The sequence below is a fragment of the Maylandia zebra genome, linkage group LG7, assembly GCF_041146795.1.
Source record: "Maylandia zebra isolate NMK-2024a linkage group LG7, Mzebra_GT3a, whole genome shotgun sequence".
Taxonomy (NCBI): domain Eukaryota; kingdom Metazoa; phylum Chordata; class Actinopteri; order Cichliformes; family Cichlidae; genus Maylandia; species Maylandia zebra.
In genome coordinates, this window is record NC_135173.1 from 68632751 (window position 1) to 68649478 (window position 16728).

The following is a 16728-nucleotide window of genomic DNA, read 5'->3' on the forward strand; positions in this document are numbered from 1 at the left end:
TTTAAAGCCTGAATGCTGTGCAGAGACGAGTTCTGTTAACCAGCTGTTGTCTTTCAGTCCAACGTCGTCCGGCACCACTGGGTCCACCGGAGGCGCCAGGCGGGCAAGTGTCGACAGTGCGGGAAGGTGAGCGTCCGCTCGCCGTCGAACGGCTTTTATTGCTGTTTATGTTGAAAAACAAACAGAGCCGAGAAGATGATGACAAAACTGTTTATTTGAGCCTTCATTACGTTGGTGTTCCCCAAAACCGTCCAGCTGACCGGGTTGGAGTCTTTGCTGGGCCAATGCTGGCCCCCGGGCCTGATGTTTAATACCCCTGGTTTAAAAACAGCTTCTTATTTCAAACTGAGGTCAGAAGCTTTGGAGCTGACTCAAGTTTGAGGTAACAGAGGCAAAGAAACGAATAAATGATGGCTTATGAGAACGACGCAGCGTGAGCGATGAAGACGGCACACAGGAAGGAAACGCTGAAGACGAGATGCAGGTTAACCTGAGTCCTGTCTCACCCACAGGGCTTTCAGCAGAAGTTTGCCTTCCACAGCAAAGAGATCGTCGCCATCAGCTGCTCGTGGTGCAAACAGGCGGTGAGTGCTCGCTTTTGTTCGGGTTCAAAGTTCACTGAGAAAGGCCAACGAGCTAAACCGATCGTCCCGGCCCGACGCCGCGATCGTGCAGGTGCTGGATGACGCTCTCAGCTGACTTCCTGTTTGTGTTTCAGTATCACAACAAGGTGACCTGCTTCATGCTGCAGCAGATCGAGGAGTGCTGCTCTCTGGGCGCTCACGCCGCAGTCATCGTCCCGCCCACCTGGATCATCAGGGTCCGCAGGCCACAGGTACAAACACACACAAACACACGCGCGCGCACACACACACACGCTGATGTCTCTGTCCTGTCTGCAGTCGTCGCTGAAGTCCAGTAAGAAGAAGAAGAGGACGTCACTGAAGTCTAACAAGGCGAGCAAGAAGGGCGGAGAGGTGAGGAAGTGACGTCATCGTTGTTTTGATCCTGACAGCTGATTGGTTTAAGCTGTTAGAGGTCAGACTGAGAGCTCTGAGGGTCACGTCTGTTCACGGCGTTGGGGCTCATGCATTAACCTTTCTTTTGGTTCTCAGGTCCAAGATGGCCGCTGGAAGCCCTTCCTGGTGAAGCCCCTCCCCTCTCAGCTCATGAAGCCTCTGCTGGTGTTTGTGAACCCAAAGAGCGGTGGGAACCAGGTACGGTCATCCTCCAATCACTCACAGAAGTAGGAAAATGACCAGAATGCACTGCACGGCGAACCCGAAGCCCAAAAGGCAGACGCAGAGCGGCGCTGGGCGGTCATGTGACTCCTGTGTTTTGGATCGTTTCCTCCAGCTTCTCATCAAACACCTGTTTCTGTCTTCTCCTCTCAGGGAGCAAAGATCATCCAGTCCTTCATGTGGTACCTGAACCCGCGGCAGGTGTTCGACCTGACGAAGGGCGGGCCCAAAGAGGGGTGAGACTGCCCACTCGTATCCTGTGACCTCTGACCTCACCGCTTCAGTTAGACCGAGCAGATCGTGGGGCAATGAGGATGAACTTTGACATCGTAACGGTTTGGCATTGTAAACTCAGCTGCTGTGCTAACCTTTGACCTTTAGTGGTGGTGCATCATGTTCTGGGGAGACGCGACGACCTGAAAAAGGTCCAAAAGAGACACGCAGAGAGCACAGGTAGCTCAGTGGATAGGAGGGCGGAGCCTAAATCGAATGAAGCTTAACTGATGAAAACCTGTCATGTGATTCCAACACTTGGGTCTTCTGTCCTGTCGCCCTCCCCTCACGCCCAGCTGGTCGCAGCAGATGGCCCCTCCCTGAGCCTGCTGGAGGTTTCTTCCTGTTAAAAGGAGTTTTTCCTTCCCGCTGTCGCCGAGTGGGCCTGGACATGCACTGGCTTCAGCAGCGGAACACGTCTGGCACTGCGGGATTTGATTCCCTGCCGTTGTAGTGTGTTACTGATGGTGACCTTTGTTACTTTGGTCCCAGCTCTCTGCAGGTCATTCACCAGGTCCCCCCGTGTGGTTCTGGGATCTTTGCTCACCGTTCTCATGATCATTTTGACCCCACGGGATGAGATCTTGCGTGGAGCCCCAGATGGAGGGAGATTATCAGTGGTCTTGTATGTCTTCCATTTTCTGATGATTGCTCCCACAGTTGATTTTTTCACACCAAGCTGCTTGCCTATTGTAGATTCACTCTTCCCAGTCTGGTGCAGGTCTACAATACTTTTCCTGGTGTCCTTCAAAAGCTCTTTGGTCTTGGCCATGGCGGAGTTTGGAGTCTGACTGTTTGAGGCTGTGGACAGGTGTCTTTTATACAGACGATGAGTTCAAACAGGTGCCATTCATACAGGTAACGAGTGGGGGACAGAAAAGCTTCTTACAGAAGACGTTACAGGTCTGTGAGAGCCAGAGATTTTCCTTGTTTGAGGTGACCAAATACTTATTTTCCACCCTGATTTACCAATAAATTCTTTACAAATCCTACCATGTGGATTCATGGATTTTTTTTTCACATTCTGTCTCTCACAGTTGAAGTGTACCTCTGGTGCAAATTACTGACCTCTGTCATCATTTTAAGTGGGGGAACTTGCACAATCGGTGGCTGACTAAATACTTTTTTGCCCCACTGTAAAATGGACTGAGGCTGTCAGATAGATAGATCCAGCGCAGCACCTGCGATACCTACAGCGCGCTCTAATCGTGTCACCACCGCTTCACCCTGCACTCCCTCAGTGGCCTTAGATTTGTTGGCCTCTCTCCATCCGTTCAGTTCATTCTAAACTGAAAAGAAACTCTAACAACGCTTCAGCGTACGATTTTGTTCTTTGTTCTCATATGTGCAGTCTGCCTCCACCTTCCTCCCTCAGCTTCCTCCTCTGTCCTGCACTCACATTTTAAAATCTGTCGTGTTTCCTGCAGGCTGGAGCTGTACGCCAAAGTGCCCAACCTGCGGATCCTGGCCTGCGGGGGGGACGGCACCGTGAGTCACAGACGCTTTATTCCTCACCAGTATTTAACCAACAGATGATGGTTTGTCATCAGCGTGTCTGTGTGTGTGCAGGTGGGGTGGATCCTGTCTGTTTTGGATCAGCTGAAGCTCCGCCCTCAGCCTCCTGTGGCCATCCTGCCACTGGGGACTGGCAACGACCTGGCAAGGACTCTGAACTGGGGAGGAGTAAGTTAGTTCCACCACCACTTCTGATCATTTCCAGTTTGTTCTCATTCTTGGGCTCCAGAACAGCTTTGCATGGTTCACAGTCAGAATAATCTTTCTTTTCATGACACCGGGCCTCAGTGTAGCTGCTCCGTCTGAAGCACGCCACTTTAGCCCCTCCAGGCCCCTGAAATACGTCCTGTCTCCATCCTGTCATCCTGTTGGTCAGCCTCGGTTGTTTTTAAATGTGCTTTATAAATAAACTTGACTTGACTTGACTTGACTGTCACCCCCAACCGGCACACGGCTGCCCTGATCCTGGTTCTGCTGGAGGTTTCTTCCTGTTAGAAGGAAAGGGAGTTTTTCTTTCCCACTGTGGCCAAAGTGCTTGCTCACAGTCTGATTATTGGGGTGTTCTCTGTGCTTTACCTTACAATATAAGGCGCCTGCGATTTGTTGCAACATAAATAAAATAGAATTGAATATCATTTAAAGATGAACGTATGAGTACAGGTGTTATGGAAATTAGCTGTGGGGACCAACAGTTTTTAACATGGGACTGACTCACTGCTGCCTCTGCTGGGCGTCAGAAGAACTGCAGGTTGTTTTGTGAAGGTTCATAAAAATTCAGCTTAATCATAAAAGTGGAGAAGCTTCACTGCAGTTTAACGCTGAAGCACGTTCACTCAGAGGACTCGTGTAAGAAAATCGTCACTGTGGATCATTGTGTGAATGCTGCTTCTTCTTCTGTGAAAATAGGAGCCAGCGTTGCTCCTTGTGTAACTCGTCCTCTTCCTCTTCTTCTCCCAGGGCTACACCGACGAACCGATAACGAAGATCCTCTCGCACGTGGAGGACGGCAACATCGTGCAGCTGGACCGATGGAACCTGAACGTGGAGGCAAACCCAGAGGCGCGGCCCGAGGACCGGGACGAACACCAGACAGACAAGGTGAGTTTAACGCCCACCTGCGAGAGCCGACGCCCACCCGAGGAGGATCTGACGGTCCGTTTCATTCTGCTGCTTCCTTTCAGCTCCCCATCGACGTCTTCAACAACTACTTCAGTCTGGGCTTCGACGCTCACGTCACGCTGGGCTTCCATGAATCCAGAGGTCAGTACGCTCACAGGCGCGTCCTGAAATCCACCATCATGTCTTTGATAGTTGAGCTGTCCCCTCCCCCTGACAGCGTGTCCACGGCTGGTTTAATAAAAGATGCACGATGACTGTGCCACAGTTTGCATCCGTACTTTAAAATGGTTCTAGCACCAAACCTGTTCCCACACGCTGAAGAACAAACAAAAACGGGGACAGGGCGCCCCCTTGTGGAGCATGACTCTCTAACAGGATTATTACTGATGTAAAGAGACTCCGGCATGACGCCGCTCCACGTTTGTAGGTTAACAAGTTATGAAGAGCGAGTGTGGCTGTGGCGTCCTCCGCTCCTCTGTGGGGCATTCAAATAACACAGATAATAAGTTAATGGAGCCCTGCGACAGACTGGCGACCTGTCCAGGGTGTACCCCGCCTCTCGCCCTATGACAGCTGGGATAGGCTCCAGCGCCCCCCGTGACCCTGAAAAGGATCAGCGGAAGCGAATGGATGGATGGATAGAATAAGTTAATGGCTAAAATGCCAAAGCAGTAAAGAAGCCGGTCCTGCTGGGTGTCTCTTCCTGCTAAAAGGACCTTCTTCTGCCCCACTGTCGCAAAGTGTGGAAGCAGGACGGGACAAGAACCCGGGCCGATGAGGTCGAAGGTTTTACCCTCTGTCAGGCTGGACATCTCAAAGGTCAGGGGTCAATAAAGTCAGAAATACAGAACTCATTCCCGTTTCTTCTGGGTTGGGATCGAATCGCTCGGATCGATGTTCAGCACACGAGCTGGCTCTGTACTCGAGTACTCTGCAGGCTCTTCTTCGTGGGCGGCTTTTACAGCGGGACGTTCATGTGTTGACTGAGGGCCCAAAGCAGAGACTGCCAGCTTTGATTCAAAGTCTGTGCAGACAGACGCGTTACCGCGAGGACGTCTTACGACTTTGTGTCTGAGACTGGGAATATAGAAACGAGATGACCACAAAGACAAATGAGGAAGTGAAAACTGCTTAACGACATCTCACCAACCAGCCGTCAAAGATCCCTCATACTGATCTTTGATTGGCTGATAGTCTTCCAAGCACCGGTCGCTCGCCGTCAGCCTGTGACCCAGCGTGTAGAATGAGTTTGACCTGAGAGTACGCAGCTCTGCGATGGGCCGTTTAATCACCTTTCGAACCGGCGGTGACACACAGGAAACTGCCACAGGTGTGGCAGGTCCACAGGTGTGGCAGGTCCACAGGTGTGGCAGGTCCACAGGTGTGGCATTCAGGGTGGCAGCTCGAATCCTCCTCTGATCAGAGTGACTCAGCTGGGAGTAAAATCCCACTCCTCCAACAGACGGGAATGTTGGATTTAAAACCTCCTGTAACCTTTGACCTCTCGTGTTGTTTATCAGCTTTGTAGCAGAGCTGAGTTACAGCGCTGTCTTTACCATTGCTGTACTTTCACTGGTTAGAAATGTAACTTCCTGTTTCTTCACAGGAAGTCAGCAGCCTGTCAGGGGGCTCTGTACTCTGGGTGACGCTCACTCCCCCTACAGGCTAGAGAACAGCGGTGCACGGAGCCAGTTTCACACCTGTGAGCTGGTACCTGTGTCTCTACACAATAAAAGGCTTTCACTAGTTTCCAGGCCTACTCAGAACATCTGGACTCATCAGCAGTATTTTTCCTGCACCTTTAATCTTCTTCCAGGACCATAAAACATCCGCTAACAGCTGTTTATGTCTCATGTGATCATTAAAAATCTGACCAGAATCAAATCCTGTGAAATGAGTCCAGCTGTGTGGTTTGGGGGGGGGGGGGGGGGGGGGGGTCGGTGCTGTGGGGTCTGTTTCAAACTGTTGCTTTGATCTTTTCAGAGGCGAACCCCGAGAAGTTTAACAGCCGCTTCAGGAATAAGATGTTCTACGCAGGGGTGAGTGTGTCCTCGTGCGGCTGCTGTGCTGGTCGTTCACACGTAAACATGTTTCTAATGTGCGTGCGTGTGTGTTTCAGACAGCCTTCTCAGACTTTCTGAGCGGGAGCTCCAAAGACCTCGCCAAGCACATCAGAGTGGTGGTGAGTCGGGCTGAAAAGCTTAAACACACGTGTGACTGAGCGTCGTTACAGGTGAGCGAGCTCGTTACGGCCGATGACAACCAGTCAGTGCCTGTGATGCACCGCAGCATGAATGCATGGACTGTGGATAAAGATGGCTGTAGCCGCACTAACACCACCCGCTGGGATGTGGCGTTTGAATCTTGAGTTTCTGGGTTTTTTGGAGCGACACGTGATGACATTTGAACGAGAGAGTTTCTCAAGCCTCTGCAGCTCACGGCTGTGGCAGGAAGCACGCGGAGCAGCGCGCTCCTTTATAAATCCTCGTTTCCTTCCTCCTCAGTGTGACGGGACGGACCTCACAGCCAAAGTCCAGGACCTGAAGCTGCAGTGTCTGCTCTTCCTCAACATCCCCAGGTACGTCTTCAGCCTGGTAACAAACATCTTCCACATGCACACCGTCTCCCTCGGTGGAACCCAGCCAGTAGATAAACTGGAAATGCTGTGTTAAAGTACGAGTGCGCGCTTGGTTTGTCTACCTGCTGCAGGTACTGTGCTGGCACCACGCCGTGGGGCAACCCCAGCGAACATCAGGACTTTGAGCCTCAGCGGCATGACGACGGCTGCATCGAGGTCATCGGCTTCACCATGACGTCTCTGGTGAGCGTGCAGCCGCAGACGGCGTAACCTACAAACAGCACATCAGACCACACCGCGCCCCGTCACAGACATACGTTTACTGATGTAAACGCTCGTTTGGTCCAGTTAAATCTTTGCTCGTTTGTCTGCAGGCCACCCTCCAGGTGGGCGGTCATGGCGAACGCCTCCACCAGTGTAAGGAAGTGACCCTCACCACCTTTAAGTCCATCCCCATGCAGGTGGACGGCGAGCCCTGCAAGCTGGCACCGTCCGTCATTCACATCAGTCTGCGCAACCAGGCCAACATGGTGCAGAAGGCCAAGAGGAGGATCTCCATGCCCCATCTCAATGAGTACGTCTGGTGTGCGCACTGACCGACCTTTCATTGGTCGCTCAGTAGATTCCTTTGCTCTCATTGGCAGTCGCAGTAACAGGAAGTACTGAGCAGACTGTCATAGCTGCTATTAGCGATGGAGTCCACAGGGCTCGCTTCAGCCCACTTCTATTTACGCTGTAGATAAATACCATCACGCGTATGCAGATGATGCAAGCGGCTTAAATGAATCAGATGATCTCAGTTCATGTTCGGTGACTGAATGATGGCGTGCTTGTGTGCAGTCAGCAGCCCGTTCCAGAGAAGCTCCAGATCAGGGTGAACCGGATCAGCATGGCGGCGTACGAGGCCCTGCATTATGACAAAGATCAGCTGAAGGAGGCGTGTAAGTGTGAAGGACTGGTTATCTGCAAAGTAGCAGCAGTGCTTCCAGTCAAATGCATGTTTAACTGTGTTTACTGTGTTTGGGGCACGTTGGTTTCATCGGACTGGGAACCTGCTGGTTCAGTCCTCAAACCAGTTACTGTTGATGGTCTTTAAAGTGCCTCAGTGAAAGAGACAGACTGTTTCCACTATCACGAGTCACTTGTTGTTATTTCAAAGCAGAAACCAAGCACATGCTGCACGTTTCTCACTTTGACCTTTATGTTTCCTGGAGCTTTGCCGCTGGGAGTCATCACCGTCCCCGGAGACAGCGATCTGGAGACCTGCCGCCTGCACATCGACCGTCTGCAGGACAACCTGGAGCAGGTACAGCGTTGTGGGCAGGAGGAGTAATCATTAATCTACTGATTCATATTTAAAAGACTGCAGAATGACACAGATACCTGGCAGCTTTTATATGAGAATATAAGAGCTGACGTGAGCCGACCGACTTAATTGTGACGTGTTGGCAATTTAAAAATGAGACGACCTTTAGTGCTCAGACTGCGATCGTTGGGACAGGTTACCTGTCACCTGTGAAATCACCTCACCATCCACAGGCTGGGGGGTTTAGTCGACCTCTACGTGCAACTGTTTGCCAAAAGCAAAAAAACTGCAGATCCTTCCTCCATCGTACTTCCTGCGGTGCGAGCGACCCGTCGGGCTGCTCTGAGAGGGTGAAACTTGTCACGGCGTGACACATCAGACACTGATAGCGAGGAGCATCAGGGCGCGGTGTAAGGGGAAGTGGCTGACTGTGTTGTTTGTAATAAACCTCAGCTGTGACCCAACACCAACCGAGAAAAGCTGCACAGACGAACAGCAGCTCGCCGTCCTGCAGCACGAGTGTGCCATCGGTCAGGAGAGGCGGGGCTCTCGGTACGAAGAGTCTGATGGAGGCTCTCACTGTTATTTGATTACATTTGGACAGTTTCCCTCTGCTCTTCCCGTGAAATGTAAAAGTGAGTCTGTGGTGTCGGCTCTGTGCGGCGGTGCCTTTCACGCTTCTCTTTCTGCTCCTCCAGGACGGCGAGGCGATGAAAGGCGAGAGTCTGTCCTCACACAAGCTCTCCATGAAGTGGTGCTTCCTCGACTGTAAGTCCAAGCCGACCTCCTCCGTTCGCACACAGACCCCGACCTGCCCAAACGCGCTCTCTTTGTCTTTCAGGCACGACGGCGGATCGTTTCTACAGGATCGACCGGGCTCAGGTAGGAACGCAGCAGAGAAGCACCTTTACTGTGGCGAGGTGGAGTCGCACATCCATGCTTTTCTATGTCTGAGTGCGTCCACGGTTGATGGATGCAGACGGGAATCGAACCGCCGGCCTTCAGATTAGCAGACTGCACCTGCTGATTGGTGCAGCTTTCTTTCTTCTGGCAGTGATGATGGATGAGCTGCAGCCAGGTGTGTCCTGATGTGTCATTTGTTTCAGGAGCACCTGAACTACGTGACGGAGATCTCTCAGGAGGAGCTCTACATCCTGGACCCGGAGCTGGTCTCCAAGGAGACGGTGGGCACCTCCCCCAGCATGCCCGACCTGGTGGACTCGGAGGAGCACCAAGACCAGCAGTTCGCCTTCCCCTGCTCGCCGCCCTCCCCCACCTCCCCTACCTCGTCACACAGGTGAGAGAAGATGTGATCTACGGGGACCGAACAGTTTGTGTGTTTACCTTAACTCGCTGCTGCCTCTGCTGGATGTCAGAGGAACTGCAGGTTTTCGCCCTGAAATAAGCTCCTGGTGTTTGAAGTGCCGTTTCCATGGAGCTGCTCGTCCCTCTGCTCCCCGCTGGGACGCCGCCGCCACTCGAATCACGATCAGAAATCAATCATGGGGGGCAGGAATAAAAACAGCGCTGTGTTTGTTTCAGATCCCGAGATCAGAGGAAGAGGATCTCCAGCGACAGCTCCGTGGTCGATGCTTTGACTCAGAGCGCCTCTAAGACCGCCCTCTGCAGGTAGCAACACGCACTCGCACACCTGCTGCTGGAGGAAGTGTTCAGATCCTGTAGAGTCAGCTGATACTCGGGTCCGCTCAGTGAAATCTGTTTGATATCTGTAAACACAAATAACAGGAATGAGCAGTTTAAATGTGAATACTTCGTTCCATGAGAGCGCCCCCTGCTGGCTCGACCACTGCGCTGTCTGCTTTTTTTCACGGCACAGTGGTCCCACGCCTGCATTAATAACAGACTGTATATAAACGATGGACGCCGCCTGCAGTCTAAGTGACGTCCAGGAGGGGGCGACTCCTCTGGTCTGTGAGCTAACGATCGCTGATCTTTGACTCAGTGATTTTGGTCCCGTCAGAGCCGAATAGGAGCAGGGGAGGGTTCAGGGCGGGGCTTGAGCCTGCAGTGTCCCTCGGACCTACGTCCATCTTTTATTAAGAGTCTACTAACATTAATACATCAAATTTGTACGTTTTAAATTGGCACTTTGAACATTTTATCCCCATGAAGGCTTTGATGCTGCAGTTTGTGGTAGACTCATGTGCCCACATCGTTCTCGTCAGACTGGCTGAAAGAAGCTTCGTGTTTCCTTCACTCCTTCGTTGAGGTTGATGCTTTGTTAAGTCGTACAAAGTTCCTGTATTAAACCCAACACCAGTCCAGATGTGCCATGTGACCGGCGTGTGAATGCGCCCTCGTGTCCACATGCCGGTGCTGTTTGTTTTCCATGTGCTGCCGCTGACTCACCTGTCACCTGTCCATGTTGTCTGTGATCTAAAGGCGAGGAGCAAAGATTATCAATGTGCATCGCTCCAACACAGCCGCGGCTGATTTCAGACCCGTCATTAGGTACGACTCCACCTGCTTCCTGTCTGCTGTTTCTCTGAAGCTCCTCATCATCCACACACACACATACACACACACACACACATACACACACACACACACACACACACAGACACACACAGACACAGACACACACACACACACACACACACACAGACACACACACACACACACACACATACACACACACACACACACACAGACACACACACACAGACACACACACACACACACACACACACAGACACACACACACACACACACAGACACACAGACACACACAGACACACACACACACACACACACACACAGACACACACACAGACACACACACACACACACAGACACACACAGACACACACACACACACACAGACACATACACACACAGACACACACACACACACACACAGACACACAGACACACAGACACACACAGACACACACAGACACACACACACACACACACACACAGACACACAGACACACACACAGACACACACAGACACACACAGACACACACACACACACAGACACACACACACACACACACACACACACACACACACCTGCCAACATTTCAGCTTCACAGCTTTTTTTGTGCCTGGTTTGTGATGTCATGGTGATGTCAGGTTGTTAGCCAATAAGAACAGCCCAGCCTCCTCCTCTTTAACGCTAATGAGAGCCATAATTTACATAATGAGTGACATCAGCGCCCCCTACTGGACATTCATCATAATATCAGAAGCCATGTCCATCTTTATTATACAGTCTGTGGCCTGAGGTGCTTTGGCGTCTGTTTGTGCAGCTCTCTGATTGGCTGTGGCTCTGCAGAATAAAAACACGCAGCTTAACTGCAAGACACCGCAGGTGCTCAGAACGCTCGCTGTAATGCAAGACCATAACGAGAGCGTCCCTGCTGCACAGACTCAGACCTGGCTGACACACAGTGACAGATTAGCTGTGCGTGTGCAGCGGTTTGATCCCAGGAGGACACGCACAGACGTGCAGGCGTGACACCCCTCATGATGTCTCGGTGCGAGAAGAAACTGTTCACGAGGCGGGCGGCTTTCAAAGCCCCCGATTGTCCCGATCACCCTGCACCTCAGATTTAAGCTCCTCCCTCTGTCACATGACAATCTGATGACCTCCTATCTGTGTCTTCTCTCACCGACAGACCTCCTGCTGCTACCTCACACGACCCTGAAAAAGGTAAAAACCCTCCTCCTCCTCAGTTCTGCTGTTGAACACTGTGAGTCTTCAGCGTCAGTTCCAGCATTTGTCCAGCAGAGGGAGCTGACAGGCTGTGTTCTGGACTCTGCTGCGTGAATTTAAAGTGAAAACAAGTGTAACCTTGTGTCTGTTTCCTGCTCTTCAGATGCAGAGCTGATCAGCTGCATCAAGAAGGAAAACCTGGACCGGGTGAGTGTGGACGTATTGATCGTTACGAGTATTGATTTCTGATTGAGGAAAGCGGTTTACTGAGCATGTGCACTTTGGAACAAATCGCTGTATTTGTTGTGCAGCTCCGAGAGCTCCACCAACAGGGGGCGGACCTCCTGCTGCAAGACGGAGACGGCTGCACGCTGCTGCATCACGCCGTGGAGGCCGGCTGCAAAGACATCGTCAAGTACCTCGTCGACAGCGGTGAGCGAATCGTTTGTATATAAAGGCTAAACGTTAAGAAACCTGATTCTGATGACTGAGTGTGCAAAGACGGCTGAGGCTGCTGTGGTATTTCCACTCTGCGACCGAGCCGCCAGCCTCACGCCACGCTGCTCCTCCTTTATTACACTCGGCTCGTCCTCGGGACGAGTTCTTCGACTCCTCAGATAACGGTCAGGAGAGAGCTGCCATACCTGATCCGTGATCTAGAGAAACACTCGCGTTTTAGGGCGTTTCTGGAGGTTCTCATCAGAAACTAGAAGCAAAGTACGAACTAGAAAGTTTCAGTCACTGAAGTAAGAATCTAAACTTGTGTAGTTGGACCTTGTCATCTCCGAGCTCGTCACCCTGAGACGCCTCACTCTCACGTCCTGCCCGTTGCTGTAGCTCTCGTATGTGAGCCCTGAGCTGCTCCTCTTCGTCCCCAGCAGCAGGTGATCGTGCACACAGGTGTAGCTTCTTTGTGGGGTCAAATCAGGTCGTACGAACGTGGAAACAGGGAACGAGGAGTCGATCCACTTCGACTGTCCAGTCACAAACTCGAGCTGCTCCTCGTAGCATCACGTGCTGTTGCCGCCACATTAAAGCGCTCTGATGTTCGTCTGTGATGATGACTCTGTTTGTCTCGCTGCTTTCAGTGCCCACGTCCCACCTGGATGTCACCGAGAAAGAGACGTAAGTCAGCTTCTCCTCCATTCGATTCCTCTCCTGCTGGACGAGGCTCGGCGCCTTCATGTGCGTTTTCGTTCTTGTTTCTTTCAGAGGGGAGACGGCGCTCCATAAAGCCGCCACTTCCTGTCAGAGGAGCATCTGTAAATACCTGGTGGAGGCCGGAGCGTCGCTCATGAAGACAGACCTACAGGTAAAGCAGGAGATACTTCGTGTCCATGCTTCCATAGAGATTGAAAATGTGACGTTATTAAGGGGTAAAACCGCAAAGGATTCTGGGAACTCGTGGCAAGCGGTACTAGCCCACGCAGGCTTTCAATTGAAATCAGTCACACAGCGATAAAAAGAAACACAAAAATGGCAGGAAGCTGTTGCATTATTAACTGCAATAGCCGGTTTTATTTTGAAAAATGTGTGATCTGGTTTCCTGCCCTCCTCGCCTGCTCTAGTTAATAGCAGGTCGAGCGTGTTAGGAGTGTGGCGTTCCTTTCCTGCGCTGGAAGCATGAAGACACTTAAAGTCCCACTCCAGGTGTTTCACCCACTCAGACCCCACAGCAGCATCCGTTATAAACCCTGCTGGAGGGCGGCGAGGAGCGAGTGGAACTCTGACAATCTGGACAATCGAAGCTTTTGAAGACGCTCCGTTGCCAGAGTGTAACGGGAAAAACAACAAAGCTTTTAAAATGTACTTTGCATCCGTACAAAAGCAGAACGTTATCTGGTGACGCAGGTACAGCAGGCGGCGCAGCGCCTCCTGCTGGCTGAGTGAGCAACAGCGCGGCTCGGGGTGAAGCTGCATTATGTTTGCAGCGGCGCCCTGAGCTTAGAGATGACAGCCGGGCCTTCGCCATCCGTGCACGGTGTGTGTGTGTGTGTGTGTGTGTGTGTGTGTGTGTGTGTGTGTGTGTTTAGAGTTCAGGTTTCTGCTTGTGAATGAGGCCCAGTGTCTGAAGCTGAACATCAGCTGTGCCAGAGCGGAGCAGGAGCTTAATAAGAGACGAATCAACATGAAGCAGCGCATGCGTCTGCAAATCACGATGTGGCGTCCCAGCTGCTGCTCTGCGCTGGTTGGTTCCTCCGTGCGCTCCGTTTTGTGCTCGTGGACACAAAGAATGTGAGTTGGTGTGATCGGTCGAGCTTCCCGCTGCACGAAGCCGTTTGCGTGTCGTTCTCAGGCGCAGTGACGGCCACCGGCCGGAGCACAGCCACCGCGCTCTAAATGGATCTCCAGCAGTATTTGACCCACTTCTATAAAGTGATTAATGTTGTGTGTCACTGAGAAACGAATCGCCGCGGGATCCCCCGGCCTCGCTCCGGCGCATACAAAAGGCCACGGCTCACCGTCGCCATGGTGAAGCCAGTGGTAACAGGAAGCAGCCCATAATCTGAGTTTCTCTTTGTCTTCTCCTCTCCAGAGGAGGAAAAGAGTTCATGTGTTATTTAGTGTCTAGATGCACCGAGCAGCTCGGAGCCTTCGCTCCTTCTGCTCTGCAGTTCGTCTGACGTCCAGCAGAGGCAGCGTGTTTGCAGCCCGATACACAAACTGTTCTCCAGAGATCATTTCCTCCTGCATTACGCCCGTTTTCATCACTCACCTGGATTAGAGGCGTGGCCTCTTTGACTGACAGGTGGACGGTGACCCAGGCGGCTGTAGTCTGCTCGGCTGAATCGCATCATGTGACCACTGATGTCCGCTGTGAGGTCACACTGAGAGTTTGATGAGTGAAATTTGAGGGTTTTATTTGCAGCTTATTGAAAGGTGACCGTGGAGGTAACGGAGCTGACGGTGGAGCCCGTCAGCTTTCTTAAAGCTCTGCTCGTCTCTTTCAGGGGGAGACTCCCAGGCAGCGCGCCGCCAACGCCAACGACCCGGAGCTGGCTGATTATCTGAAGAGCTGCCAGCATTACCAGATGATCCAGCGAGAGGACCAGGAGACGACCGTGTGACCTCCCGAACACCTCGCTCCTCCCGCCCTCCTTCGTATTTATCTGCGTCCTCTGCAGAGAGGCGCCGGGTCTCGGCGTAGACGGCAGCGTCGTGCTTCTTGTCTGCTGTGCGGGGGCAGGGCGAGTTATTGTTGTGTTTTTGTCCAAACGCCTGAAAATCCTCCAAAGTACCCAACGTAACAGCGTAAACGCGCCTGGACACTAAAACAAAGTCAAACTAGTTTCCTCTTCAGGCCACAAAGACTCTCAGATCTGGCTCAAACTGCATTTTGAATACGTCTTTATCGACTGAACATTAGCGCTCTGACCTCCGCGTGAAGACGTGCGACGGCGAACAGTGGCGGCTTTCATCCATCTGCAGCTGAACGCTTTCGCCGCATCACAGAAAAGCTGCAAGCGTGTCTTCTTTAAGCTTCTAGTGACCTTTTGGATGTATTTGTTTACTGGACAGAAATAAGTGTTTGGATATTTAACTTAGGCTCACTCAGCTTATTTATGAAGTCTTTGTAGAGATGTAACGGATTTTGTTTGTGATCAAACTGAACTTTAGAGATTTTAGTCACATACGAGCGTATTTCTTGTAACTTGTCACCTGACTGTAAAGCGCGATGCTTCCTGTGATGTGTGTAAATAGCTGAGACGCCCGGTAGACTGGTCAGTGTTGGAAACGTTAAGCTGAAGCTCTGCCAAAGCAGTCACGCCGTAGGATTAATAATCACCTTTAGATAGCAGGCAGGATGACATGATGCTGTATGATATTCAACTAATAACTGTTTGGTTTGATCATTTCTGAGTGACCTGCAATAAAGCATGTCAGCAACACTCTCCACGCCCATTTATTCCCATAAATAATCATTGGTTTGTTCATGTTTATGTTACTTCGTCCCTAAGAGGACCAGAAGTCTCGAGTAACAACAACAAAAACACAATCTCACGCTTTGTGCTGCATCCAGTGGGCGTCTGTTTCCTGTCAGCACTCACCTGTGGTTTTTAACCCCGCCTCCTCCTCAGGTGTCAGGCTGTACCGTCACTGAAGAAAACACCACCTGTGTCAGCTTACCTGAGCCCGCAAGAACCAGAGCGCTGTCCCCAAAACCTGGGATGGGCTGAAGTCACTGCAGGTCTCACTGATAATGTGAAGTTTATTAAAAACATGATAATATTTTGAAGATACAGAACAAAGACACAACTTTTAAAAAGCCATTTGACAAAAATAAAACATAAGAAAGAGAAAAACCAACATGACAAAGAAAAAAATGCAACACAACAAACTGAGACGTTCAGCAGATCCAGACTTTGTCAGCACAGCCGGAAACGTCGACCTGCTCCCGGCACCAGGAACAGGAAACATGACGCAAGCTGGGCTGTTAACAGTAATTCAGCCGCTTCTTGAGCGGCGTTTGCAGCCTGAGGTTGGTGCTTCTGCCTCACCTGAGAGCCGTTAGCACCCAAACAGGAAAGGCCCTTCCATCAGCGTCCATCGTGGATCCTCTTTTATTTTCAGCGTGTGTGTTCCCCTCCGCATCAGCTGTCAGAAATGCTCAATGCTCTATCAGGTTCTGCAGATGACGCCTGAAGGTGGCGCTGCACTCTGTCGGCCTCACGGAGGCCTGTAAAGCATTTCTGCTGGTTTTAAAACTCGATCATTGTGTTATTAGGTCGTTACTGATGAACAGCTCCTCGCTCTTTTTGTGCTTTAGTCTAACATCTGACCAAATCAGTTCAATAAGAAAAACAACACCAAAGCACCGAGATTTTGCTTTAGTGAAACCTTTTGTGTTTTTACATAAAGAGAAATCTTCAGAAACCTGGACGTCATAAAGCGTCTGACACTTCGATTAGTGACACTCGTGTTTTACACACAGACCCATAATCACCGTTCACGCAGATGAAATAAAGTCTGTTTCACGACTGTTAGAAGTGAAAGAGAACAGCAGAGAAACCC

At 51.3% G+C, this 16728-nt stretch overlaps 1 protein-coding gene across 5 annotated transcripts in view; it reads left to right on the top strand.

Moving 5' to 3' along the window:
* dgkzb (diacylglycerol kinase, zeta b) overlaps nt 1-15605 on the top strand; it is a 40027-nt gene extending 24422 nt beyond the window's left edge. For 3 of the 5 annotated variants that reach the window (XM_024803174.2, XM_024803172.2, XM_076886980.1), the window contains 28 exons: nt 58-126; nt 513-584; nt 719-835; nt 903-977; nt 1116-1217; nt 1395-1477; nt 2942-3002; nt 3084-3197; nt 3987-4127; nt 4211-4289; nt 6132-6187; nt 6268-6330; nt 6653-6726; nt 6858-6969; nt 7101-7300; nt 7567-7667; nt 7941-8032; nt 8731-8800; nt 8874-8914; nt 9139-9329; nt 9575-9661; nt 10436-10504; nt 11678-11712; nt 11879-11922; nt 12027-12147; nt 12804-12840; nt 12928-13027; nt 14667-15605. In XM_024803174.2, coding sequence (XP_024658942.2) covers nt 58-126; nt 513-584; nt 719-835; nt 903-977; nt 1116-1217; nt 1395-1477; nt 2942-3002; nt 3084-3197; nt 3987-4127; nt 4211-4289; nt 6132-6187; nt 6268-6330; nt 6653-6726; nt 6858-6969; nt 7101-7300; nt 7567-7667; nt 7941-8032; nt 8731-8800; nt 8874-8914; nt 9139-9329; nt 9575-9661; nt 10436-10504; nt 11678-11712; nt 11879-11922; nt 12027-12147; nt 12804-12840; nt 12928-13027; nt 14667-14783 — 2523 coding nt within the window. In that variant the 3' untranslated portion in view covers nt 14784-15605. The remainder of the gene's footprint in view (nt 1-57; nt 127-512; nt 585-718; nt 836-902; nt 978-1115; nt 1218-1394; nt 1478-2941; nt 3003-3083; nt 3198-3986; nt 4128-4210; nt 4290-6131; nt 6188-6267; nt 6331-6652; nt 6727-6857; nt 6970-7100; nt 7301-7566; nt 7668-7940; nt 8033-8730; nt 8801-8873; nt 8915-9138; nt 9330-9574; nt 9662-10435; nt 10505-11677; nt 11713-11878; nt 11923-12026; nt 12148-12803; nt 12841-12927; nt 13028-14666) is intronic. The other 2 variants (XM_076886978.1, XM_076886979.1) reach the window with 2 other exon arrangements.
* The last annotated feature ends 1123 nt before the right edge of the window (nt 15606-16728 follow it).